Source organism: Sander vitreus, chromosome 20 (assembly GCF_031162955.1).
Source record: "Sander vitreus isolate 19-12246 chromosome 20, sanVit1, whole genome shotgun sequence".
Lineage (NCBI taxonomy): Eukaryota > Metazoa > Chordata > Actinopteri > Perciformes > Percidae > Sander > Sander vitreus.
In genome coordinates, this window is record NC_135874.1 from 14,925,690 (window position 1) to 14,953,590 (window position 27,901).

The window sequence follows — 27,901 nt, forward strand, 5'->3', positions numbered from 1 at the left end:
ACAGGGCTTAAAGACATTAACTAGGTGAAAGCCATCTGTCAGCCACAGCGGGGCTGCTGCCAGGGACGGTGACATGTGGACGGCGCGTCAGTGGCCCTTTAAGAAACTCCATGTTTTCGCTACATGATGCGTCAACATAAAAAAGCGGATGATGCTGTTATGTAAAAACACGCTGAAGTGAGCCGTAGTTTGCAGGGAGCTTGCTGAATGCTTAGCACGCATCACTTCGTCTTCTAAACCAGGATTGTGGTTTAAAGTGTTCCGACTGCTGATTTCAACGCGTAGCGCACGGGGCAGTGCAGTTTGGAGTGAAGAGGGGGGAAAAAGGCTTCAGCCGATCAACTCAACGTGATCCTCCACTCTGTTTTCCTCCTTCACTTGCGGGAAGCGTACACCTGACGCATCACTCTCGCCCTGTGGAAGTGATCTTCCTTCTTAAAATCTGCTTATTTTCTATTCTTCAAAGCGGTAAAACACAACAGACTTCAACTCTTATCGCTTCTCGGGCAAAACTGAAAGTGGACAGGACGAGCTCGAGCTCCGTGTTGGAGTAATGTGTCAGCACAGCAGATAAACAGATCTTTCCTTTCTGGTGGTGATCTAGAAACCCGAGAGGCAACTTTTGGAGCTCTCTGTTACTTCTCCCTTCACTTCAGTCGTCTTTTATCGCCTAAACGGTGAGTAGAGACTCTTCCAGCTCGTGATCGCAGAAAATTTCACTCGAGCAGCTTCTGTTGGAGTCAAGTTTGAGGCTCGACTCTGCTGCGGAGTCTGTGTTTGTGGATTTGCTATCACTTTTAAGGTTGTTTGGTGAATATGGAAGATGTTTTAAGCCTGCTAATATCCTGGAAAACATGCTAGAGGCTTTCAAATGTCCTGGTGGCATTTTCTTTTAGATTTAGAGCTGAATGATGAGCCGATTAACCAATTAGTTAACTGAATCGTCACAAATACCCCAAAATTCACTGGTTCCAGGTTCTCAAATGTGGATATTTGCTGCTTTTCTATCATAATAAACTGAATATCTTTGGCTTTGGGAGTGTAAGTACATTTACTCAAAACTTCACTCAAGTACAACTTTAAAACTATTTGTTCTTTACTGTAGTGTATCCATTTATGCTACTTAATACTACTACTCCACTACTTCTCAGAGGGAAATATTGTCCACTAAATGTATTTAACATATAGTACATTTAACAACCTAAAAGTAGGCTAGATGGTAGATTAAATGGGCTCCTTATCAACCAGATACAAAATTAAAATGCTCATTATATGTTAATGCTTCAGTAATACTAATCATGTATAATAATATAGGACTGTCATGGACCATTCTGCTTGCACAATGAGCAGTTTTAATATTCTAAGTACCTTTTGCAGAAAATACTTGTATACTTCCAAGGAGAGAAAAAGGGACAGGAGCACACAGATTGATGTACACCATTAATAGTGCACACCGACTGGTTCTGACACTACTGTGTCTCCATTAGAGTGAAAATTGACAAAGACATAAGGCAAAAGCATAAATAGTTGACCTAGAACAGGTGTGCAATTACCATTTAGATAACTTGTTGGATAATGGATCCAAATGCCACACCCCACACACTATAAGTACACCGGGAACAAAACAAAACAGATATATCTGCCATTTACAAAGATAAAAGTATAAAAAGTACAAGCACTGCATACATCAAGTGTAATCATTTTTGAAAGTCAATTTAGCATGTAGACGTGTGCTGCTTCAGTTTATGGTGTCTTTTTTTTAACCAGTTTGTGGATGTGTAAAGTATTTGGCGTCTGACATGTTAGATGCACAGCAAGAAAAGAAACCTGTCTGTTGATTAGACAACCAGGAGAATGTTAGATCATTTTGTGGTGACCGTCTGTCTCTCAGATTGCGACTATGTAATCAAGGGAGGCTCTGAGCCGATAGCATTTAGAGAAGGATCCCTTTTGAGGACCTTATGATGATTAAGGCTAATGTTTTTGACCCTGCCTGCCAGAGGAGAATGTGGTCCATGAGGAATAATTGAAAGCTCCTGTTTTCTTGACAGGAATTCCATATCTGTATATAGATCCCTCTGATAGGCCGAAGAGATAGATGCTGTGGGGTAACCCCTATGCTGGAAACGATCTTTCATTTCAACAGCTTGGCTGATTACTATCAGCTTTCAGAAGTGTGTTTGTGATAGGTTGTAGTTTCAACAGTGCTATTGTTTCCTTTGTAAAGTGTTAAGTCTAGAAAGTGAATAAAGGTTTCATGATGTTCCAGAGTGTCCTAACAGAGTTTATATATTTCAGAAAAGCAGTCAGCTCTGCTCTATTACCTCTCCAGATACCTAATGGCAATTGTACACCTGTTCTAGGTCGACTATACTATATGAGTTTGTCTTATGTCTTTGTCCAGTTTGACTCTAAAGAAGACAGTACTGTTAAAATGTTAGTCTGTAAATCAATCAGTGTGCTCGGGTGCAATTCTTTCTCTTTCCCTGGAACTGAGAAGCACCTGATTCAGCTGCTGGCAGATGCACAGAAAACCAGCTGTTTCAACAGTAATTCTGTACTTTTACTTGTAGAGGAGTATTTTCACACTGTATTGGTACTTTTGATTAAGTAAGGGATCTGAATACTTCTTTCACCACTGGATTGATAAAACAAAATTTTGAAGCTTGGGCTCTGAGAACTTGTTATGGACATGTTTCTCTCTTTCTGACATTTTATAGATTAGGTGTTCAGATCAAGGAAATATTTAGCGGATTAATGACTAATGACAAAAGTTGTGTGAGTTGCAGCCTGTTGCAACCCTGTCTGGATTAAAAACCATCTAATACGTGGAAAGCCGATCACCTCCTGCTGTAAAAGGCCTTTGAAAAGTACATGTTCTGACATGACATCAGGGTTATAACTCATGACATACAAGTTGCCTAGTGAGTTCTTCAGTACAATGGTGTTTGAAAAGCCTCTTGTGCACAGAAAAGCATGACAATAGAGCTTCAGTTCTGGAGGTCGTGGTAGATTTGTGTCTAGTCAGTTCTCTGCAGCCTTCTTTGACAGGCCTGTCATAACAGCATGTTGGATAGAAGTGCAGTGCCCACACCTGAGCCATAAAGCTGGATATCAATCCTGGACATAATCCCATTATTTCTGAAGAAGTGTCCTGTTGTGGCCACAGAGAGGAGGAGGAGGAGGAGGAGCGGAACATGCCTCCTGTCACCCAAACACACTGTCCTCCCTGCTGTCCCAAAGGAGACAAATACTTCCTGCTCAGATACACAGGCCACATGTGGTCAGAAGAAAGGACAGCAAAGAAGATCATTTAATAGAATACTGTCGGTGTTAGCACATATTCCGATTGAAAAGCATATTATTATTGTTCATATTGTTGTGTGGTTCATCTTGCAAATCTAATGCAAAAATATATGTAATAAATATAATATTTTAGCAAGTGAAAACAATACCCAATATGAATGCCTTTTATTGTTCATGAAGTTGCATTGGAAAAGTACACTGACACATCCCTTTTTTCCAAAACAATTGTCATGGTCACACTGTTGTTAAATATTATCTAACAGGAACTCAGATCATTGGGCCTGATTCTTTTTGGATGCTATTCAGTTCATGCTACCTTGCACTGAATGGCATAACTTTTTAACCTATTGCTGTCAGTTACTGATACTTTACTTCCTCCATTTTCCAGCAGCTTCAGTTGCAAGTTAGTCTACAGGAAATCTCTTGGACCCAGAGATGTTGTTTCCTCTGAACTTTTATGATTGAAATTTCATCTGTAGGCCTAGTGAATAAAATGTAACTTGGTTGCTGAGAGTTGCATGTTGGACAATTAGTGTAATAAGCATAATTAGCTAATTATCAGGTAAAAAATATTTTTTTTTTACTCTAATATGTCAACAAATGAAACGAGAGTGTTGAACCTGGCTTTAACCAGTGTTCAGATTTCTCTTCTGGAAATGTATGCAAATGTGTGCACGTATAATAAGAGAATGCCTCATTTCCATATTTAAACATAAGATTAAAAAAAAACTTGTACTACAAAAAGTAATTGTCTTAATCAATGTAAGTAATCAACTGGGGAAGTTTGATGTTGATATCTATTAGTTAATTTGTTTTACCCTATTCACCCTATAGTGTTTACCCTTAAGCTAATATGCTAATTAATCAAATTGCCCTACATGCAACCTTTAGCAACCAAGCTTAATTTTATCCACTAGGCCTATAGCTTACATTTTAATCATAAGAGTTCATAAGAAACAACATTTCTGGGTTTCATATGGGCCGTATAGGGGTTTTCAGTAGACTAAGTCAGTCATAGTTTATTACATCATTTGGGTAAGATTTGCATGGCCATGTGACTGCTGGGCCGTAAATCATTGGCACTGACACCCAATCGAATCTCAAATATCCAAGCTAATGGTATTAACCTTAGTAAAAATAACTTATATGATGAAAATATGTAGTTGTAGATTGTGCCTAATTGGTCAGGTATATTTCTTAATCAAAGTTTAAAGGCTAATTCAGGTTTATTACATCTTGGGTCTTACTTTTCTAAATATTGCCGTAATTCCTGTTGGTTATAATAACATTGCACTCACCAAGCTGTTTGCTGAGATCATAGCCAGATTAACCTGCTTGGGGGCCTGGAGGCAAAAATTACCTTCTGGGATAATTTCTAATAAACCGACATTCATGTAGGAATATGCAACATAGAAGCACTAAAGAAGAAGAAGAATGTCTTAGGCTATATACAGGGGGTTTAAGCAGCCTAAAAAGGAGACCGACAGGCACTACCCGGGGCTAAAAAAAAGCTCTTCACCTTTTAATCTATGTGTTTTTATTTACAGTTAATGTTCTCTAACATGTACATATTTATTAGTAGTGTTCCCCTCACTTCTGAGACCAAAGCTACGCCCTTAAATGTCGTAAAACTAGATTCACACATAGTGAAGACCTTTTATGATCAGGTAATGAAGCAGGGCCCAATCATATCATTTATTGTGTTTTAATAATACACCTTTTCTATACAAATGTTCATTAAAATTGGCCCAAACCAGTTGAACCCTAGGACTCTAACCCCTAACCCCGAAGAGTTCTGAAACCGCAGGACAGATGTTTTCTGTTGGTAATCTGGCTTTGTGTGAAATCTGGGAATAGCAACATTGTTTAAAAGAAGTCCAGCAGGGACAGAAACACCAACGGTCAAACAATACAACCGCCCAGATTAGTCAATCTTAATTGGAAGAGAAAACTGATGACCCAAGATTTCCGTTAAAAACATGCATCAGAGTTTACAGACAACAGTTACAGTTCAACTTTGACCCACTGTACTTACTTAGTTGTGCGTGCACAAAATATTTCCTGCAATTTGGGATTATTACACTAATTTCAGGTTTTACCTCCAAATAACAGGTTTAGATAATCTTACTAAACTGTTGACCTAATTACCACCTGTCTGATTGTTTGGCTTTGTTGTAGCGAAGTGTTCCCAGATTTTAGCAGTTACTTTGCAATAGTACAATGTTATCCTAACCAATAGATATGATGGGGAAAACTGTGAAAATAAGACAAAGTTGTAAAGCTGAATTATGCTTTGTGGCTATCATATAATGTACAGAAAATTGTATTCAACGTTTTATAATGCTAATGAGTTTCACAGTTGGATCTTAATCTAGTTCGGAATATTTCTCTGGCTTGACTCTTGAGTGTCTCAGGATTAGTAAAGCTGTGCTGGAGCCTGCAATCCTCTAAAAGCCATTAGCCAGCCCCTCTCTCTCCCTCTCTCCCAGTCTTTCTTTTCCTGACTCACCCTGGCACAATGCCCGAGACACAGCTGTGAAAATTACAGGTCTGTTTCATGGAAACATAGAAGAAGAGGGGCAGGGTTGGTGGGGAGGGAAGCAGAAACAGAGCAGAGACCCACAGCCGCGGCGTCAGCTGTTGGCCAGCCCACAGCTGCAGTGGATGTGGAGCTTTCAGAGCCGGGGTCTTGCTCACTACTCACACACACTGGGATTGTTTACATTGTGTGTGTGTGTGTGTGTGTGTGTGTGTGTGTGTGTGTGTGTGTGTGTGTGTGTGTGTGAAGGGGGGATATTAAACCCTGTTTGGCTGTGGCCTAACAGAACAGAAGCCCTCACTGTGACTGACAAACGTCAAGCTCCTTCAGTGAAAGCAACATGGCACCAAGCGTCCTTCAGTTTGGCAGATGCTAAAAGCATGACTGAGGCCCTGGCAGGTGGGCAGGCGAACGACCGCCCCCTCCTTGCTCCTTCCTCCGCTGGGTTGAAAATCCAGCGACCGACCTCCTCTATCAGAGAGTCATTGTTCATGATGATGATGACAATCCCTCTCTGTCTCCATTCTCTGTGCTATCTCAATCCATCACTCTCTTGTCTTTTGCCTCCCCTCCCTCCCCCCTCCCGTCGCTGTCTCTCACACATTCTCTTAATTTTTCTTCTCCCTTGTTCTCTCCTGCTCTCCCAGAAAGTCTATGTCCAACTATGTATCTCTGAGGAGCTGTCAGGCAAAGAAAAGCAGAGTGAATGTGAAAAATTGCCCCTCTGATTTCTACTAAGTTTGACTTTTCTCCTGCTTGATGAGATGTGAGGTGTGTGATTCGCTCTCCACTTTCCCCACTCCTCTCCGGTGCTTTGCTTCCATCTTTTTGAATTCAGTCTTCATCACTATCTCTCCATCTATCTAGCTCTTTTTTTTCTCTTCTCCCTGTTTGCCAGTCAGGCTGGCTGGCATCTTGCCCTGTCTCTTTGAAGAGGAACAGTAGAAGCAGATAATTATACTTCCTGTCCTGTATGTGCTCTGTAGTGCTGAACTGCCATCTCTACATCTGTAGGCTACATGCTGAAGCAGAGAAATAACAGCTTACTACTTTTTGTTGTATAACAACGTAAGGTTTCCAAGAGTAGTTGTATGCTAAGTCTAAAAAATTCAGCGATCATCTTCAGAATAGACTCTCAATTACTTTTGCACCATCAATGTCTCAGCTGTCTCAGGTATAATCTACGCCTCCTCATTATGTTCTATCATTTTTTGCACATGTAGTTTATCATCTTTATCTATTTTTGTTTTGGTGCTAAATTCCTACGGAGTAGATGTTCCTGTATTGTCCTATTTCTAAGAAAAGATCAGTTTCAGTCTTATCTTTTAATATTCTCTCTTGAAAAAATGTCTAAACCTACACAAACAATATCTTGCATGAATAAGTTGTAATCACACAAACAAACCAGTCGTGTACCACATTTTTGCTTCCAGCCATGCATGACACAAATACCTCTCTTTCACACACAGTCTTTAGAAAACCTTGGTTAACATACACAGTATTCAGCCAGTTGTATGACAATGACAGGTTGCTGCATTGGTTAGAAGGGATGAGGCCTCCTGGATGACTTCACTTGATTGCGTGTATAGTGAATGAATCATCACACTGAAAACATGTTCCACTTTAATGTCCGATCGCTGTACACCTCACTACCTCTCCTGCTGTATAGTGAAATTGACAGTGAACATTTTGCCTCACATTCATCAGCACTGCCAGGACATTTTCAACAGGTGTTGCTGCCCAGCTGCTCTTCTTCACATGACTAAATAAACCACATCCACAGGTGGTTTAAGGAGTGGATGTTTATTACATCTTAGGTGCATTAACACATCATTGCTGTGTGTAACTACAGTCACATCACCCAGGATGGGTATTATCCTCTTCAACTCCGTCTCTCAAAACTAAGACAAATATTGCAGGGCTCAACGCTTACTTTTTAAAGTGGTTGCCTGCTTGGCAACCAGGCATTAGCTTTTCGTTGCCGAAATTGACAATACAGTTGCCATGTTTTAAACTGCCTATATTTGGAGCAATTAATTTCTTATCTAACTATACCGCATATTTTAATAATGAAACAATGAGATAATGGCTTGCAATATAATTTCCCATCCCTCTCAAATAAGGGTGCAACGTATCACAAATCTCACGGTATGGATCACGGTTTTGAGTCACGGATCGGATGAATTTTCGGATCAGCACAAAAAAGGGGAAAATGTAATAACAATAACTTTGAACAATGTATTACTTCTTTCACCAGTAAATTGCTGTTAAAAGACAAAAACAGATGAGATAACTTTGCACCACGAGTTTTACCAGTTTTAAGTAAACGCAACCTTTATTCTCATGTGTTGTTTTTCTGACAACAGCAGTGACCAGTTAGCCTAGAAATCTAGACGCACCCTAGCGGCAGCAAATGTAATTTGCAGCCAGGGTCAGTCTAGCAACTCTCCATTGAATTGCGAACTGGAAAAACCAAATTCTGGTCAGGCCAATCACATCGTGTATAGAATCGGTGGGCAGGTTTAACATAAGGACGGCAGAGTTGCGACAGTTCCCTGCTACTTGAAAACAAAGAAGATGGCTGTTGCTGCTGGTGAACAGCGGTCTTTCGAATCGGTTTTGGCCACGACTCTGGAAAATTTGGAGTTAAGCACTGAAGTCATTCTTAAAAAAGGAAGATGTGTTCAGAGTTTTGCCGACCGGATACGGCAAAAGTTTAATCTATCAACTAGCGTTGCGCTGGTTGGCTATTGCGTGAAGAGGGAATTTGAAAGACAACCGTTTATCCCGCCCCTCGGATTGAGCCCTGCCAATGGTGAATTCTCAGACCCAACATCTTGATGTGGGTCTGGCTCAAGGGGGTAAACTTCTCTCTACAATGCGGACCTCCTATGGCGCCATTTTGATGCTAACAAGCACTCACCCGCCGTTAGCATTCCATTGACTGCCATTCATTTTGACGTCACTTTGACAGCGAATAACTTTACATCTGAAGCGTTTAAAGACTTTATTTGTCCATTGTTTATTTCTAAAGAAACCCGACAATATAGGCTCAATTACCTTGTATCTCACGTTATGGCTCCGTAGCAGACGTTTTTGTAAAAATAGGCTAACGATTGTGTCATAACCACGCGACTTACTGTCGCATAGTAGAGGAATTACCGTATAGTACAGGAGAAGCTCGCAGGCAGTTTCGACTTACATTAGCTGTTTAAGTTTAATTACTAATGTTAACTAGCATTTTAGAACCCTCTATTGTTCACAAGGGACAGAGAGACAGATTGACAAACTACTTTTGGCTACCATGATAGCACCTTGGCCACTAAAAGGTTATATGAGGTGGAGGACTCCACGCAGACACATACAAGTTTTAAGCAGCAAAAAAGCAGTTTGGTCACACCAGCAAGAAGGGATTTTTTTTGGGCACTTGGGGCAGCAGAAACAAGTTGTGAACACAACATTGACACATTATCATAATTTAAAGCTGGAGTGCGGAGCTTTTGTCTCCCTCCTCTGGCAATGAGAGTAATTACACTTGTGTGCCCTGCCACACAAAACCATTTTTACTTGTATTTTTTTAAATATGTTGTCCATATGTGTTTGTGTTAAGTCGTGAATGTGAAAATGAACTGCTACCTCCTCTGTCAGCTCTAGCCACTGAAAAGAAATAAGCGGAGAAATCAGGCCAATTACAAAAGCTGGTCAGTCTGACGTGGTGTTGCCTGAGCTCATTACTATTCATGAGCTTGCCCAGTTTTACTGGGTAAAGGATGCTGATAGCCAGGCTCTCATTGGCTAGCTGTTAGCCAATCAGAGTCAAGCAGCTTAACTCGTTGAATATTAATGAGAACTGGCACAAATCAAGCTGAGTCTTCCTGCAGGCTTTCTATACCAGCTAGAATGGCTTGAAACAAGGTAACCAAGGCATTTTTTCCACAAAAATGTTAGAGTCCATGGTAGAACTTCAGACAGAAGTAATAAAATACGTGTGACAGGGCACCTTTAAGAAAAGCAGTTGGATTCATAATGCCCAATCACTGTGGGCTCTCCCCCCTTCCTGCCTGTAAAGGTATTGGGATGTACAGGAAAACTTTATAACACTGTGTAACCAATCAAAGAGCCAGAATAAGCAGCGGACACATTAAGAACCATGAGTGAGCAAGGTTGGTTGACAGCACTCTGTGTTCTGCTCATGTAACAACGTTGTGGAGTTATTGGATTACTTGTTCTGAGTACAGTAAGCTGTATCGGCATACTTCCGGTGCACTAGCGCGGGTATGTCACCATAGACACCACAACTCTGGTATACTGAGAGCTTTCCCTGGTGGTTATAGGCTGAATCAGCATTATGTGAACTCGTTTGGCAAGGGCTTGAATGTAACACACGTTTACATGTAAAAGTTCCACACTCTATGATATGATGAACTTGTTGAACAGTTGCTGATTAAACATCCAACATTAGCATTCATTTGGAGTCATGTTTCTGGCCACCAATATTCACTCTCTATTAGCTCTGTTCTCTACCAACTCCTAAGGGAAATATCTGGCTCTTTAGCATCTAAATGCTCCACTGTGTGGCTGGCTGCTAATTGGTGCTGAGCAAGTAGTGTACAGTGGGGTTATAAAGCTTTATTCAAATGAAAACAGCTGCCTGCTGCTGAAAAGAAACAGCTACAGTACTGCACAAGAGTGGTGAGAGTAAACCAAAACAGTAAAGTTAAACTATGACCTGAAAGCTCATTTGATACGTTATGCTTTTGTTTCAATATAGATTAAAGTGATAGTTTACGCTAGCTAACATTAGCCACTATATGCTGCTGGTCATATGATATCCCAGAAAATCCTCAAGGGAATTTCTTCAGATTTGGCTCAAACGTCCACTTGGACTCAAGGATGACCTGATTAGATTTTGGTGATCAAAGGTCAAAACAAAGATCATACATATCAATATAGTGATAACTTCCAATTCGCCAAAAAATATACTTAATACCTTTTTATTAAATCCCTTTAAAGCCTTCACTACATATATGAATGTGGACAGACATGGATGTAAACTGCAACTTGACTGGTTGGCAGAGGCATACAATCATGAGGCGGTAATACTAGTTTCTTATGAATTTAACTTCTCATAGTCTTGCTTTAAAGGCTTAAATGGAAATCCAGAAATATGCTCAATACATCTTATATAATAGATTTCACATTGCAGCTATCAATATTTTTTTACATGTGAAAGGAAGATTTTGCAAACTTGTTTCTTATATATAAATAATCTTTCAGTCCAAGAACACACTGTATATATATTTTTGAAAAAAGAGATTCAAAGACTTTTCATTATCCTGAACTATAGGAACCAGTCGGTTCCTTGGCCTGATTCTAAGAGCCCCTCTTTGCTTGCTTGTGAAGGAGACGTCATACTCAAATATATACCTGTGATCTGCCTATGAGAGCTCCAGTAACTGTTCTAAGAAAATGTTTTTTATTTTATTGATTAATTCCCACACATTTATTTTTCATGGTTATTGATATTTCTTTACACCTGTCTTAATTAGTAATTGCGAGTTTTAAATCTTTTTTGAAATGAGCCCAGAACACAGTAAAATACCCAGTTTGACTTGCTTCATATTAATTGGCATGTCGAAGTTCTGATTTTCAGGCATTTACACTGAATGCTTGGATATACTCACTGTCAGTGGGAAATGATCAAAACTCCTACAATGTACACCAAAGGGAAATGTGCCTTTAAACTATATTTTATAGTAACAATGGATCAAATGAGGAGTCGCTCCGAGCAATGAACCTACAGATAATTATCACCCTTCAACTCTTTGGAACTTCAAAGCATCTTTCAGCTCCTTGTTTTGGTTTTCCGGCCCAGTTTAAGATAAGATAAGATTCTGTATTTGCTTATAGATGTCATTTACTTTTTGGAGATTTTAACCATTATGTGCTTTTAAGCAATAATTTAGATGTCAGTTTATGTCAGTATCATCACCACCAGTAGTAAGTGAGTGCTTCCTGTATGTAGGAAGCATTTACTCGTCCAAGTCGGTGTTGTGCATCTCTCTGCAGTTACGGTGTGTTTATTGCTGTACAGGTCAGCTCTCAGCAGTCTATACTCCCTCAGCTTCCCCCGGTGCTCACGCCTCATTAACTCAACACACTCAGCTTGTTTACAGCTGTTAATTACACACTGCAAAGCTGATATTGATGAGGACAATCAGCATTTATCCCAATTAAGCTTGATTCTGACTACATGCTAACTTGATAACATGGCTTTCCAATTAGTTTGTTGTTAAGAGACTGAACCTGCTGTTTGGTGCAGGTATTGAAGTTTCCTGTAATTGAACATCCACTGAGTGAGCTGAGTCATAATCATTGACAGTGTGTGTGTTGTGCGTATCGCACTGTAATTGGCCGATTCTATGTGTGTTAAGTATAACTGATGAGCGGCGACGGATCACTCATCATTATCAGATTCCACGTATCGTTAAGAGCAGAGGATACAGTAAATGAGACTAATTAAGAGGGATACATGCTTCTATTTTTTGCTGTCATTAATCTGAATATAAAATCACTGGAATACTCCTTTGGGGATTTATATTATGAATGCAAACTCAGTGAGTTTACCGTTTATGTTACTATAGCTACAGGGACACTGTTTTATACACAGTGAGTTTATAGTTGTGTGATAGTGTTTAATATGGTTTTTGTAAACAGTACATTCAATAGTGAGTTTAAAGTGATAGTTTTACCTTAATGTAGGCTGTATGACTATATTTCTATTGGACCTATAGTTTTCTTGCATGACAGTTATACTCCGGTATCTGTGTATTATTAGTATATATTATATATAGCCTATTATAGTTTACTGATTGTTTTCCTGTTCTTATGTGCCTTAAGAAATAAGCCTAATTAAGAAAAAAGAAATCACTGGAATACTTTGAATGTAGTGCTCATTAGTGAGTTGATCTTAATGATGTTTATGGTATAGGAATTTGACACAAGTTTATAGTAGGCCTAATAGTTTATAGGTTTAGGTTTTTATATATAATCATAATTTACAGTCTATAGTTCTATATTAGTAGGCCTCCTATTAGTATCTATTGACTTGACTAAAGATCCCCAGTCATAATTGCGGACACAGTTTAGTCCCTGCATGAATATGAGCGTAATAGAGGGATGTCCCGGTGCAACGGCGAATGTGAATGCAGGCAGCGCATGAATATTATCTCCAGCATGCCACTTCGGAAGTAGGTCACCGCTCACCGATTTGTTCACCATGTCTCCAGCTACTGTGGGCTGTTTGGTCCGCGGATCGCTCCCCAGGTTGACAGCCCGACTGGGTAGAAACTGACCATCAGAAACAGGACGGACGGGGTTTTTTTTTTTTTGGACGGGGGGGGATTTTCATTTCCCGACGGGACACGCAAGGTAAGGATGAATCGCGGCTGTAATTCCCGTCACAGTTGGAGATGATAGGATCGGTGGGTAGCCTGCTTCTAACAACTCGGCTGAAACACGAGCTCCTAATGATGTTGATATTAACTAGCAGCGCTTCAAACCTCAGATTGGTCGAGGATGTTCGGATGTTTTAGACTCGTTTCCCCGCTAAGGATCTTTTTTCACTTCTCATATCACAGCCTGCACTCCTGCTACGGCATGCTGTCAGATTAACACCGTCCACCACCATGGCCAACTACGAGCTCCAGTAGGCGAGTCTGCGATTTCGCACAGCCTGATTACAATACAAGCAATAACGTTTCCCTTAATTTCTGTTTAATGTAATCCAGATCCGTGAGTAGATGTGGGTGTGTTTGTAACTGCTGGTGTCCGAACCTGCACGGAGGGTTAGGGAGGTGGTGGTGGTGGAAGATGGTTAGTGTTGGTGGAGGATTGTTGAACTGCTGATGTGCTCCAGGAAAGTAGACTTGTGGTGATATGCACTATCTGAAGAGGCACACACAGCACAGTTTCCTGAGAGCTCCTGCCTCAGGCTTTTTCTCTCATGATGACAGCTCTACACCATGTCCGTCCTCTGAATGAGTCTGGCAGGCAGCACAGCCACCTCCTCCTCTATCTTCAGATACTATACAATCAGTTCACATGGCATCAGTAGGAGAGATCATTCTTTTTAAGTGGGCTTTATAGTGTGTCAACTATGCTCGATTTACTTTAAATTGCATAATGTTTAAGGACAGATCCTTTAATATCTGTAATTTTCAGAAATCTGTCTTTCTATTTGATCTTCTAAATTAGCTTCCCAATTAGCTTCCCAAAAGGGGGTCCCAAATTAAGGGTCACAAGATAATTAAAAGGGATAAGAATGAAAAATGTATATCTCTTACACAATTTTCTTTTTAAATGTTTCACCAATTTTGGCCTGATGTTCTTGTAAAATACCGGAAGAGATGAATCTGAGCAGCCACGAGATTATAGAAGACCATCAAAAACATGTACACAAAGTCATGTTAAAATGATATTTTTATGAAATACTGGATTCTGTATTATGGATATTCAGGCCTTTGTAAATCCTCATGTCCACACTGAGGTCATAACCTGCAATGAGGGGATCACAAATTGACATTGACAAGCCAAAAAGGTTGGGAAACACTGATTATTCGTTCACAACCTTTTTAGCTTGTGTCGCCTGAAACGGTGAAACTGTCCAAGTATTTCACGAGAAATTATTTGAGAAAAGTCGGAAAAATAAACATAAATGTATGCAGAAAAAATAGCCTATGTTTCTGATTCTCTCTTTTCCTGTTAATTATCTCCTGACTTCTCAGATTCATATCTTAAACCCTTGACCCATCTAAATAACAAAACCAACCTTCAGAGATGTCACTTTCTTTAAAAACTAGTTTAGTAGTAATGGGTAAATAATGGGAAAAAGGACGTCTCCAACCAATAACTATTTGCTTTATTATAAATTAATCTGTATATATATTTAAACTTGTATGTATGTAACGTGGATTGGATAGTCCTTAAAAATACAAGAGATGGTTATAAATGGAGGAACTGTAAAAATGTGTGTGTGTGTGTGTTTGTGTGTGTGTGTGTGTGCGCACGCACAGTTATCAGTTGTTGATTTTCATAACAGCATGAAAAAGCAAGTAAATATCAGACCACAGTACTCATTTTAACCTATTGTTTTATATTTGTTGTGGTCAGTGTGGTGAAGTTCCAATAATAATGCTCTTCAATGAGCTTCTGTTCTTTTATTGTGCATGCTTGTCTTATTCCAATGAAGCAAATTGATTTGATCTCCGCAGACAGAAACTCAATGCGAGACTCCTTCTGTTCTCTTGTTATCTGGAAATTAAATTTCTCTCTCATGGATTGCATTTCACGGTTCACAGAGTCATTCAGCAATAATGGCACACAGAGCCTTGAGATGGTTTTGAAAATGTCCAGCCGGAGAGTTGCGTCCACTCCAGAGTCAAAGTGGGTTTGCATTTGTGGTACGACTTAACTGGGTACTGTATCTCAATCATGTTAAGATGACATAAAATGATGCAACAGATCACAGCTTACTAAAGTCACAAGGTATGTTAAAGTTAGTGTAGAAGAACAAAAGCCAGAGTATCACACTGTCTGATCTTTGTAGTGAACCACACTTGGTTTTGGTTTACTCAATCCTTCATTAGGTCTTACATGATAGCAGGTTGTAAAGGAATAGCAGATTTGATGCACACATGGTGATGAGATGAAGTTGTGTTAAATACTTGAGTGCATAAATAAGCAGCTGGTTATTATGCAGTGCAGAAACCATTTTTAGCAGAATTTGCATGGACTTTGGAGTCAAATCCCGTCTTCATTCTATTTTTGACGCATGCTACTTGACTGCAATGTGGTTGGCAGTGGTTGAAGAATACATTTTTTATGACATATAGATAGAACAGGAAATGGCATTTTGGCAAACGGGTGTGTGGAAAAGCAACAGCAGAAGAAATCAGCTGTGTTGTATTGTATATGTACAAAGACAACTTGTGCTAAAGTGTAAGAAGATTTTAGGCACACACACACTTCTCCAGTGTTAGTCATTTCTATATTTTCTCTGTTTAATAGCACTTTAAACTGAATATCTTTAGACCGTTAGTTGGACAAAACAAGACGTTTCAATATGTCAACTTGGGCTCTAAGAAACTGTAAGTTTATAGACCAAGAAAAAAGGCAGCATGTGGATCATTTTATAGATTGACTTCAAAGCAGAACAAAACAACTTGCAGGTGTAGAGAGAGTGGACAAATATATGATGTGAGCTTGACAGCCAATCACATGCCAGACAACAAATGACAAATGTGCCATCATAAGTAGCAGCTTGTTAAATAACTTAATTGTTCGTATATGTGTCAGGTATGTCGAGTATGTCTGGAAGCTGAGATTCAGACTTAATTATTTCTGAAAGACCCTGAATAGGATAAGCGTTACAGATAATAGATGTGTGATCGTGAAAGTGAATGGTTTTCTGGCTGAAGAGTCACTTAATATAAAAAAGGCCCATGCTGACTTAGTTCTTGGAGGTCAATTGGCATAATTGTGTTTCAGGGCTGAAGGATGATCCATCTCTTTATGCTGCACGCAGGAGTGTCATTGCATAAAGGTCACTGGCAGTTGAATCATCAGGAACTTTAAAAGGTTTTCTCCTATGTGAGGTGTGTTTTTTGTGTTGAGAGAGCACAGAGACTTGTGTGAATTGCATAGGATCATAAAGCTTATTATGTGTCTTCTACTATAAAGTTGCTGGAGGTGCTTTGATGTACTCTGTACCAGCCTGTTGACATGGAAACTGAAGAGGCTATTGTGCAACGAGTGTTTCCGCTGCCAGTTTTGGTAAAATAAGGATCGATTCATGAGTCATTTGATCATACAGTTTGTTTTTGTGTCCTCCTCCTTTCTGTACCTCACAGTAATTTAAAAGGGTTTGCTGCCCTTTTTACCTTGTAGAAATTGAAATATACACTCCCTACAGGCTGTGCATATGGCTAAAATTAAATCGGTGCGGCATTGCGAATTACGGCTCCAGATCACTTCTAAAAGCATCCATCATATCAAACATTAAATACATCACCTTAACGTCTCATCTGTTTCTGCGCTGTTTTAGCACCGAGTGGATGACTCATTGTAATATTGAGCTCCTGGTGGATTGGTTGAGTAATTCATGTGCTTCAACATTGGTTCAAGGGGCTGAAAAGGGTCTTAATTGATACAAAGATGAAAAGGCAAATAGAAAAAGCATACTTTATATATTATGATCTAAATGTAAAAATGGCAAATTGTAAACTAGGACAGAGCTCACCAATGGGAATGAGTTTGGAGTACATATGGTCTCAGGCCTAACATAACATAATGAGTTTATTTGCATGTAAAAGGGAAAGGTTGTCTAAGTGGTCATATTCCCTGCAGACCTAGATATTGACAGCAAACTAAGTAAAACTGGTTGTTAAATAATGCATCAAAAGATCCTGTCTGTTACATTAAGTCACTCTTAGATTCTCTATGTGTGGGGTACGCTTTACAGTTAAATGTCTGATCCATGTCTCCCCAGTGAGTGTATGGACCCAGGTGAAGATCCACGATGATGCTCGCTCAAGGGTATCTCTGAGCTGAAACCCACCATCGTAGGACCCACGTGGATGAAGAGGAGGTGGAGGCTGTGCCCCCGGACGCTAAGACCATGGTGAAAGCTAAGCGTAGCCAGACTGTGAAATGCGGGAAGCCCTGGAAGGAGAAGGGAAGCAAGGAGAAAGGAGGTGGTGTGAAAAAAGGGAAAGACAGAAAGAATGAGTTGAGAGGAAGAAAAAAGAAGGACAAGACAGAGCCACATCGACATAGAAAAAAGGCAGTGAGAGATGGAGATGCGCTGGACTGTTGCGTCCTGCTCACCCGTCTGGAGCAGAAAGGAGTTGTGGGTAAAGAAAAGGACGCACCAAAAGCTGGAAAACAAAATAGAGGTAAAGTCAAGAAGAAGCTGCACTCCAGCTCCAGTCAAAGAAGGACCAAATCTGGACTTAAGAAAACTTCCACAGCCAATCGGCAAGCACTGGAACCAAAAATCAACCAATCTGACGCCTTTCTCGTGTTTCCAGCACCCGTCTTTGAGCCCCGCAGGCGGAGAATGGCCTCTCTCAACGCTGAGGCTGTCAACAGCTTGCTGCTCTTCAGAGACCATTCTCTTGCCTCAAATCTCACAAAGAAACGGCAGCCTTCTAATGAAGATAAAGCTAAAGATAGTCTCACTAAAGATGAACAAAGTGGTCGTAAAACCAAAAAAGTACCTCCGGGAGGGAAAGTAGACCCAAAAGAAAGACCTAAAAAACAGAGGCGGTCGGCAGCAGAGACTCAGAACATCGATTGGTTGGCTTTGTTTGCACCAACGCCTCGGCGTCAGGCAGGCCTCACTGCCGCAACGCTGCTCAAACTCACCAGTGCCCAGTATGGAACCAAACGGCAAAAGAAGACAGAGTCCAAGCCGGGGAGTGGAAGTGAAGCGGCAGCTACGACTCAGGATGAGATGAGTGGTAAACCAGTGTGTGGAGAAACAACGCTGACCAAAAGAACAACACATCCCAAACATGAGGACCAACTAAAGCACATAAAACAGGGTACAGAGGATCTGGTTTATTCCCAGCTGGACTCTACCAACCAGGGTTGCTGTAGTTTGTGTAAAAGCAAGGCTTTGGATCCAGAGTGGAAGGGCACCACAGGAGGACAGGAGTGTCTCAAACATGAGCTCCATCGTGGCTCTTCGCTGGGATTCTCCTTGAAAACAATCAAAGAGGAGCAGGAAGAGACCGAGGTGTCTTCCTGCTACTGCCGCTCCCAGGAGAGGTGTGTTGAGTACTGTCACAGACTAGCCCTCTTCCTGGAGGACAAGACCTTCAAGGAACCAGAGGATGGCTCGCTGTCCGAGGTGTTCCACCACCACCATCACCACCACCATCATCATCACCACCATCTTCAGTCCCCTCACTCTGTAACCCACCCAGCAGCCATAACCATCAGCCCGCACACGTACACCTGTTTTCCCAGCTACTACGTCCACTTCAGTCACCCGGACACCTCCCCGTCTCCCATATCACCCCTCGCTTTGTGCCCAAAGAGCAGCAAGAGACCCAAGCTGCTCCCCAGCACCGGTCCACAGCCCTCAGGGATTACCCATCCAGTGTACTGCTGCACCTCAGTGGAGGCGTGCTACGGAGAGCCCTGCAGGATCAACAGCTACTCCTCCTACACCAGTGTGATTCCAGCCATCCCCAGAGGAGGGTGCTCCTTCAGCCCCACAGACTGCACCAAATGTAACCGCGGCATCAAAAGAGGTGAGCAGACAGAAGACAGATGTTACTAGGTTTACTTTTTGTCAACCTCTGGCAGTGTGTCAGAATGGTTTTTGATGTTAATGCACTGGTATCTGTCTAAATGGCACTTATGTAACAACACTGACAACTTCTTCATATAGTGCCTCAGGTAGAGATAGGGCAGAAGGACAGTCGTGTCCATTATCTGTTATTTATTTTTAAATCCTCATATAGTAGGATATGTATATTTATTTCTGCTGCAGATTAAAGTGTGGTAGTGATGCAGTGAAGATGAACTTACCTTAAATCTTTTTTTTTTGTAATTCAAGTTTTTTAATTAAGTTTTATAATAGATAAACCAAAAGAAAACAAAATGTTACAGTAAATCAATGAAGAACAGGTGACAAAGCGGAACCCAACAAAACAAATCTGGGCACATATAGTATGTCTAGTATCTCTCTTAGTATAATCTGAGTAAATTAAGCCACACCAAAAGGAAAGAAAAATAAGGGACACAAAGTATAAATAAAATACCACATTAGTACAACATAACATTTAGATTTAATCTTGATCTTGAAGGTTAATTTCAGATCTTGGAAATAGCAGTTTGACAAAATTAATCGTCCACTTTCAGTCGGTGTCCAAACAGTTCACGGAGGCCCGTTTTAAAAGGTTACTCCAATGATTTAGTGTTGCACTTCCATGAGTTGGGAGGCTTACATTAGACCAATTTAAAAAGGAAGGTAGAAATAAAAGCAATAGAGGCAGAGATATATTGTTTTTAGTCGGTAAAGTTCCCAAAACACGGGATTCTACATTTCCCATTCAATACTTCCCCATCTGGTAAATGCTTGGGTCTTTCAAACTCTTTCCCCCCACTCAGTTTGTAAATGAGACTTTCGCTTATAAATTTGGAGTTTGTAGTATTTTCTCAGACTTTCGAGAGCTCCCTGCAGAGCCACTAAAGAAATTAAACAACTTTTATTCACAGGCTGAGCTCCCCATGACAAGGGAACTGAACGTTATGTGTATTATCACTGAGCCCTTTAAGTAAGACAATAGAATTTCCTAATACGTTTAAGTACTAAACGTTCATGAGCACACTGGTTATTAGGTTATTTTGTATGCAATGCATACCCCCCCCCCACAATCCGGCTGCCAAAGCAGTACAATGTGCTGAGAATAGCTATTATGTCAGGCATTTTTAATCTCCCATTTTGGAATGTCACTTGAATGGGAGGTAACAAAAAATATAAGATAAAGGGCAAGACCTCTTTTGTCTACATCTGAATACAAGCAGCCGGACAGTGAATACAAGGCCTGTGCAGCTGAAACCTAATGAGCTGATTATATGAGCTTGACTGTCAGCAGTTAGTAACTGAGTTTGAGTCAGAGATGTGAACCAGAACAGGAAAACTCTTTGTGATGTCTGTGGTATAACACACACACACACACACACACACACACACACACACACACACACACACACACACACACACACACACACACCCCTTGTGTCTGCCTGAATGTGTGAACATGTGGTTTAAAACACCTGAATGTGACCTCAAAACAACACTAATTACACGTGAACACACGTCAGTGTACTGCTGTGCCTCAGCTGCACTTTCTCTTCCTCTTCTTTTGGTATCCAGCAGCCAAAAGCAGGTCAGGCTGTGAGGGTTGAGACTGTTGTCGACAAGAGCACCAAAATCTTTAGGTTTTTACAAATAGATTTCATAGAAGACATTTTGATGTGTCACAGTAAGAAAAGCACAGGTGTAAAAATTAGAATTAGTGATGGCTGAAGTATTGTGCATGTTGGCTTTCAGTCACATGTCACATGTCATGACTTACTGGGACACTGTAAAAGAACAGAGCCATCGCTAATGTTATTACTATTAGTAACACCTGTGGTTTTCCTGCCACGACAAGTCAAAGACCCAATCCCTCAATGTCATGCCCAGATTTCCTATACCCATACTACCATAATATTTAGTATGCCAGAAAAAGATTTAGTATGTCCCAATACATAGTATGTCATATGCCAAAAATACCAGGATGTCCTACTGCATCCGGTTGGATTTTGCAGTATGCAAGCCAGCAAGCTTTTCTGGCTATTCTGACCCACAATCCTTTGCGCTGCATATACAAACAAGAGGGTCGGAGTTCAAGGCGCAATGTTATGAAGTAATGTGTCCCAGTTAAATGCATACCACATGCAACAGTACGTGCTTTGTAAGGGCAGCTGCAGTACATACTAAAAGTAAAAAGAAAAAGTATTGCAATTTTGCAAACTTTGAGGCGCGTTTCCGTCTGTGAGGGCTTAGGGCTGTATCACTGTCAAATCGTCAAGTGCTTGAGGGCTCTCTCGCAAACATTTTGCACGGGAAAGTCACCGGACGCCACAATCTTCTGAACATACGTAGACATACTGACTAATACAGAGAGTGTTTTGTGGAGCTGATAGTCTTAATTAGCTTCGTAGCAACTCATTTGGCAATGGCCTGAATGTAACGGACGTTTATTAACATCAAAACGTTACGCACCTAAGCTTTAATGTCATCACCACAACTGTCATGGGAGTGTGCACAACCTGTTAGTTTTTTCCGTACAGTTAGTGTTGTTGTCTTTCACTAGAGGTGTGTGTGTGTGTGTGTGTGTGTGTGTGTGTGTGTGTGTGTGTGTGTGTGTGTGTGTGTGTGTGTGTGTGTGTGTGAGGGGCTGCTCTGTTAAAGGCTGTAATTGACCTTAATTGAGGCTCTGTGTGTTATTTCTGCTGCTTCAGCGGAACTAATAACAACTGAGTGTCGTTCATGTCTCTATTGTGTAACCTTGTTAAAGGCTGTTGATCTAGTAGCTGCTCCTTTACTGCTCCTTTGCCTCGTCACTCTACTTCATTATGCCTTTTTCTGTTCCTTCCTCAGACGACTACCCATCAACTGTCAATGACCATCACAGTCCCTCCTCCATCCCCATCTGTCCCGGTCCCAGAACCCTCACTGGCTGCCCCATTCCCACTGTGCCTCCAGCCGGCCAATCAGTGCCCCACATTCAGACTCCGCTATCCGACCCCAGCCAACCACAGCCTCCCCTGCAGGTGGCGGAGTGTCCACAGAGTGCCAAGTCGGCCAGCGGGTCGAGGTCTGGCGCACGCGGCACCGGCAACATCAGCTCGACTGTCTGCCCTCTCAACAGGGACAAGAAGAAGCAGCTCAGCTCTGCCAGCGTCGGAGGGCAAACGGTTGCCAAGCAGCCAAAGAACTGCCGCCAAAAATCCACAAACGGCTGGCAGCCAGTTGGCCTGCCCTTTCAGAAGGAGGTTTTTTCTGTGGTACGTAGAGGAAGTCATGCTGGTGCTTTTTGACGCAGCCATGACGGTGCCACTTGTTATTAAATGTACGTTTGTAACTTGCCTGTCCTAAGAGAGTTTAGGAGGATTGATCACACCTGCATCATTGTCACGTTAGAGCTTATTCACTGAGTTTCGTACAAACACCTGACTGTTCACATTTCTGTTGAGACATAGGAGTCATTCAATACAAATCACATCCTGGAGCTTTTTACTCCACAGCCTCTCACATCTTATCAGTGTCTGGCTGTTTGAGGACTCAGTATTTCCTGCTGCCTGTGTTCCCAGGGAGACGAGGCTCCGGTGCTGAGGAAGTGTTTCGAGGGAGTCCAGAGAGACGGGGAGCTGATTCGGGTCAGAGACACTGTTCTGCTGAAATCTGGACCTAGAAAAAAGTCTCTGCCTTACGTGGCCAAGATCTCAGCTCTGTGGGAAGAGCCAGAGTCAGGTAGAATACATACTGTATACAGTACTGTTTACTTCCAGCACAAGAGAAGCTGAGTTTAATGCTGTAATAACTGCTCGAGCAGTGAAGTAAACTGTGTGTGTTTTCTTTTCTTTTCTTCAGGAGAGCTGATGATGAGTTTGTTTTGGTATTACCGTCCAGAACACACGCAGGGGGGGCGCAACCCCAGTATACATTGTGAGGTGAGTTTCTGAGTGGTCAGCAGGCGTTTGATAAAATCATATACCAGGACACCTATATTAAACTGCATGATCAAGAATATTTATGCTTCATGCCATGTTAGCTTTTAAGTATTAGGTGGAAATAACATAACCATCACTTACACTTAATTTAAATGATAAGGCTGATGATATTCTGTATTTCTCTTTTTGTTAGCAAACCAAAAATGAATTGATCCCACTCACAAGTTGTGTCTGTGTATTCAAAGCCTGCTTATTCCTTTGTGTCATTGACCTGACCATTGACTGAAGAAAAGCTATTAAAAGCACAACAATGAGCCACATGTCCCTTCATTATCATAAACATTGCCCCTGTAGTTTATTTTGAGTCATTCCCACACACGCAGTAGTCCCTACCCTACGTATTAACCCACGGCAGAAAATAGTCCCCAACAAGTGCCTATTACTATTTATTTTATTGAAAACTGAAGTTCCCAGCTTCCTAAATTACTTCTCTTTTTGGGGCTGAGAGGACCAGACAGGGGAGAGACGTACTGAGAAACGGATTAAGGCATTGTTAATTTTGGGAGATTTGTTGAAAAGAAAAAAATATACAATGACACAAACATTATCTTTTAAACAGTGCCCATGGTATTTTTGCTTAATTATAAGAATTAGTTTATAGCAATTACTCTTGAGCCTCTTCCTATTAATTTCTTCCTATTTGTACACTATGAGTTTGCCTCAAAATCAAAATATTACCATTCAGGAGAAGACTTCTGAGATTTTGGCTTAACTCAGAAACTGAAAATATGTTTAAAAGAGATGAGAGTGTACGAACAAACAAACACACATATGCTGGCATACAGACACGTTGAAGAGCAGCTTCTGTTGTGCTTGCTTCGTGTTGTCAGTAATCTCCCAGAGGAACGAGTTGCACTTTAATGAATCTCTAGAAACAATAAACCACATGAAGTCTGTCACTTCTCGGCTGCACTAACAAACAACAAACACATCAGAGCAGCAGTGTGAGAACAGTAGCAGGGCTTTGGCTCGGAGGAAGAAACATCTTTCTCCTGTGAGTCTGTCTTTTGTCTGGAAGTGAAGGTGAGGCAGAAGTGCCCGTGGACAATAAAGTTGTCTTTTAAAGCCCTTGTGTACATGTGCAGACTGTGACGGCTTCAAGGGTCAATTGTTGAGTCTTGGTGGATGATTGGTTGTTGTTGTTTTTGGGAGCTAACACATGACTGAAACTTTCTTTCCCTAGAATGAGATCTTTGCGTCTCGTCACCAGGATGTGAACAGTGTGGCCTGTATTGAAGAAAAATGCTATGTCCTAACATTGACACAGTATTGTCGGTAAGAAAGAAAACATTCTACTTTTATACTTTTTGTGGTTGCTTTGGCGTATTTCTCTGAAGTATATTTCTTGCATTGCACATGTTGCTTTTGAAAGATTACCTGCTGAGAAAATCCTACAGTGCTGGTTTTTGAAGCTCAAAAGAATGCACAATGTTTTGACCAATGTCAAAACATTGTGCAATGTACACAATGGTTTTTCACAGTTCTCAAACAGTTTGAAGCTACAAAGACACATTTTTATTGTTTTTCTGAATGTCTTTTTGAAGGGGATTGAGTTTGATGTCCTGTATTTGTGCTTTGTCCAGATTCTGTGCCTTGGTAAAACGCCGTAGGGAGGGCGTGCGTGACTGTGTCGCCTCCCTCGTGGTGCCACCTGTTGTCGGCAATGCCATGCCCACCCACCACTGTGTGCCCGATGACGTCGACCCAGAGCTGGTGTTTTTCTGTCGACACGTCTATGACTTCCGCTACGGACGCCTCCTCAAGAACCTGCAGTAGCATCTGACAGGGCATGACACATAACGCTATGGGACGTGAGATAATCTTATACATCCTCCACGTTGATTAGCTACAAACGTACCTGCTGCCTGTGTGAAAGGAACTGGAACTTTAGGATGAAGGATTGAGAGCTTCTTTTGTTTTGAAATCTCATCTTCATACTTACATTTATTTAGTAAGAGTAATGGCTTGACATATTGTATAAGAGTAAATGTGGCTGTGTAATGGTCTTTATCATACATGGCTCTGTGGTGTCGTAGCAGCTGTGTGAAGAACCTGGAACATATTCTGCTGTAGAAAATGCTACTGTAGCTCTTAGAAATGTGACATTTGATAGATATGAAGAGAGGTTTGATGTTAAATGTAAATTATGTTACTGTCTGCCTAACAGATATCAGACACTCAATGTGTCTCAATGATACGCCATAGATAAAGAAAATTTGAGACATGTCTTGCCGCATTGGGCCTTGAGAAGAAACAAAGCGATCTCTTGAGTGGCTGAAGATTTCATATTTGTCATTAGATTTCTCTGCAAATCGCTGCATACAGACGTATGACAGAAAAGCTCCAGAGTGAACATATGTGTTCAAGGTGTTTGTAAGGAATAGTTTTTTGGAAAATGTGCTTTCTTCGCTTTCTTGCTGAAAGTTAGATGAGATGATCGATGCCACTGTTATGTCTGTATGGTGCATATTGACCTACTGCAAGCGGTGCACTGCAGCAGTTAGCTTAGCATAAAGACTTGAAACAGGGGTAAACAGCTAGCCTGTCTATGGACAGGGCCTGGCTAGCTGTTTCTTGTCTTTTGTGCTAAGCTAAGCTAACTGGCTGTTGGCTGCAGCTGCATCTTTACCAGACACACATGAGATTAGGGTAAATATTCTCGTCTAACTTTCATCAAGAAAGCAAATTAGCTTTCCAAATGTTTTAAACGGTTCTGTTATTTACATCTCCATTTTCATGTCATTGTGATTGACCTGTAGGTCTATGTAGTAAACTCTGAGGGAAATTCTTGATCAGAAGGTTTGGTTAAATCCAGTTCAACTTTATTACCACTGATTAAGTATACATTCAGAACAAATAATATAATGTGGAAGTTTTTTGGCTCCTACCTTTTGTGATTTTCTGAGAGAATTTTAGGTCTTATTATATATCATCATATCTGTAACTCTGAAATTCACCTGAGTGGTGATTTTCACAATGGAGTAACAGACCTGCACTCTACAAAGAAAGCACACTTCAGTTAGTTTGATTTCGCAGTGTGAAGACATCCAATGAGCCGAGCATTGAGAGGATTTTTGTTATGCCAATGCTGAGGAATATTTTACTTTCTCAAAGCTGTTTGCCAGAGGTGTGATATGACTCCTGTGTCAGCTAACTGTATATTTGCATTTATATATCTGGATTAGTGTCTGTTCGTGGCAGATGGCATCAGTTAGTCACCTATATTCTTGTTTCTTCACCGATGAGATGGTGAGTAATGTATTCAGTGTAGCATTTAGATCTGTGATGATGATCCGATCCATTCCTATGTTTGAGAGAAGATATGTATTTATTTCTGTACTGAGAAAAAAAAAAAATATTTTCAAAAGATAATTTTAAAGAATAGAGGTTTAGATGAGTGACTTTCATTCCTGATTAGAAAGGAGGTCTCTCCTTCTTAGCTGCCTGTCTAAGATGAAAAGTGTGTGAGTCATTTGCAATAGGATTTATGTGACTGATTGAGCTTGCTTGCCCACTACGAGCCTATTAAATGTTGTGTTGAGATGTTGAAGTCCTCCTGGCAGATTTGAGGACACATTTAGAAGGATCTCAGAGACAGTTTGAATGACACCTGCTAACATGTGACCAGAGATGCTTAACCTGCAGGACCAAAACGTACCTTGGCCTCTCCCAGCTTCCTGTCATTCTCCTGTCACTTCTCCGCAGATGCTAAAGCTTTGCCTCTTCACCTTTAAATGCTAAAAGCTACAATGATTTCAACCTACATGCCATTAGCCTGTGCCCTTGATCTTGCTGCCTTATATAACATTCCCAGCCTTTCATTTAGAAATGTGTATCGATATCAGCCTGGGATGATGAAGCTTTTTAGTGTGCTGATCTTGATTCCTAGATGCTTTTCAAAAACTGATCCTTGACCAACCCTTTTATTTTGACAAAAGTCTGCCCAAGTTTTGATTCAAATTCAAATTGATCTGTTTAAGATCTTTGGCTGTTAAAAGAAATAGTTCAACATTTGGGGAAATACACTTATTTACTTTCTTGTCGAGAGTTAAATCAGAAGACTGATACCAGTCTCATACCTGTACTCAGTAAATACTGTATGAAGCTACAGCCAGCACCTGATTAGCCTAGCTTAGCATCAAGACTGCAGGAGGAAACAGCTAGGCTGGCTCTGTCGGAAAAGGCAACACAATCCACCTACCAGTACCTCTAAAGCTAACTAATGAACATGTCTCTAAGAATTGAGTCTTAATGCTAAACTAAGCTAACTTTTGGCGGTAGCTTTATATTTACCATACAGGCATGAGTGTGGTATTGATTTTCTCATCTAACGAAGCGCTACGTGTATTTCCCGAACTATTGAGTTTGTAGTTTTGCAGTCAGCTTGAATCCGATCAGTTGTGATGAATTTCAGTCATTACAAGTTTCTATGATGAGTTTTCCAAAAAAAGTACAAAATGTCCACAGAAACTATTCTAATCCACTTCTTCATCATAATCCACCCCTCAGCTGTCCATCTGTATGCTCATTATGTTCCAAACAAAAGACACAACAACTTCCTGGCAGAGCTTCAGGCAGTGAGGAAATGGATTATGCTGCAGCAGTGTTGGAGACGTTTTAAGTCTTTTACTCTGCTTTGAAACCACCAGTTGAATGAAGAGCTGTTCTACATGAATTGCAAACTATTTACAGCCACCATAA

General features: G+C 40.8%; 1 protein-coding gene across 1 annotated transcript; it reads left to right on the forward strand.

Annotated features, from left to right (window-relative positions):
- Nucleotides 1-26,120, forward strand: bahd1 (bromo adjacent homology domain containing 1). Its single transcript, XM_078277050.1, has 7 exons — nt 1-677; nt 17,394-19,164; nt 22,068-22,474; nt 22,781-22,940; nt 23,061-23,140; nt 24,384-24,475; nt 24,784-26,120. Exons 2-7 carry the CDS (start codon nt 17,523-17,525, stop codon nt 24,974-24,976), a joined length of 2,574 nt encoding a protein of 857 aa, XP_078133176.1. The 5' UTR covers nt 1-677; nt 17,394-17,522; the 3' UTR covers nt 24,977-26,120.
- The last annotated feature ends 1,781 nt before the right edge of the window (nt 26,121-27,901 follow it).

Bases quoted from the DNA above. Each gene is read 5' to 3' on its own strand.
- bahd1 (XM_078277050.1), top strand. From the start codon at position 17,523: ATGGTGAAAGCTAAGCGTAGCCAGACTGTGAAATGCGGGAAGCCCTGG. The intron at 22,475-22,780 runs GTACGTAGAGGA...CTGTGTTCCCAG, and splicing joins AGAAGGAGGTTTTTTCTGTG to GGAGACGAGGCTCCGGTGCT. The intron at 23,141-24,383 runs GTGAGTTTCTGA...TTCTTTCCCTAG, and splicing joins ACCCCAGTATACATTGTGAG to AATGAGATCTTTGCGTCTCG.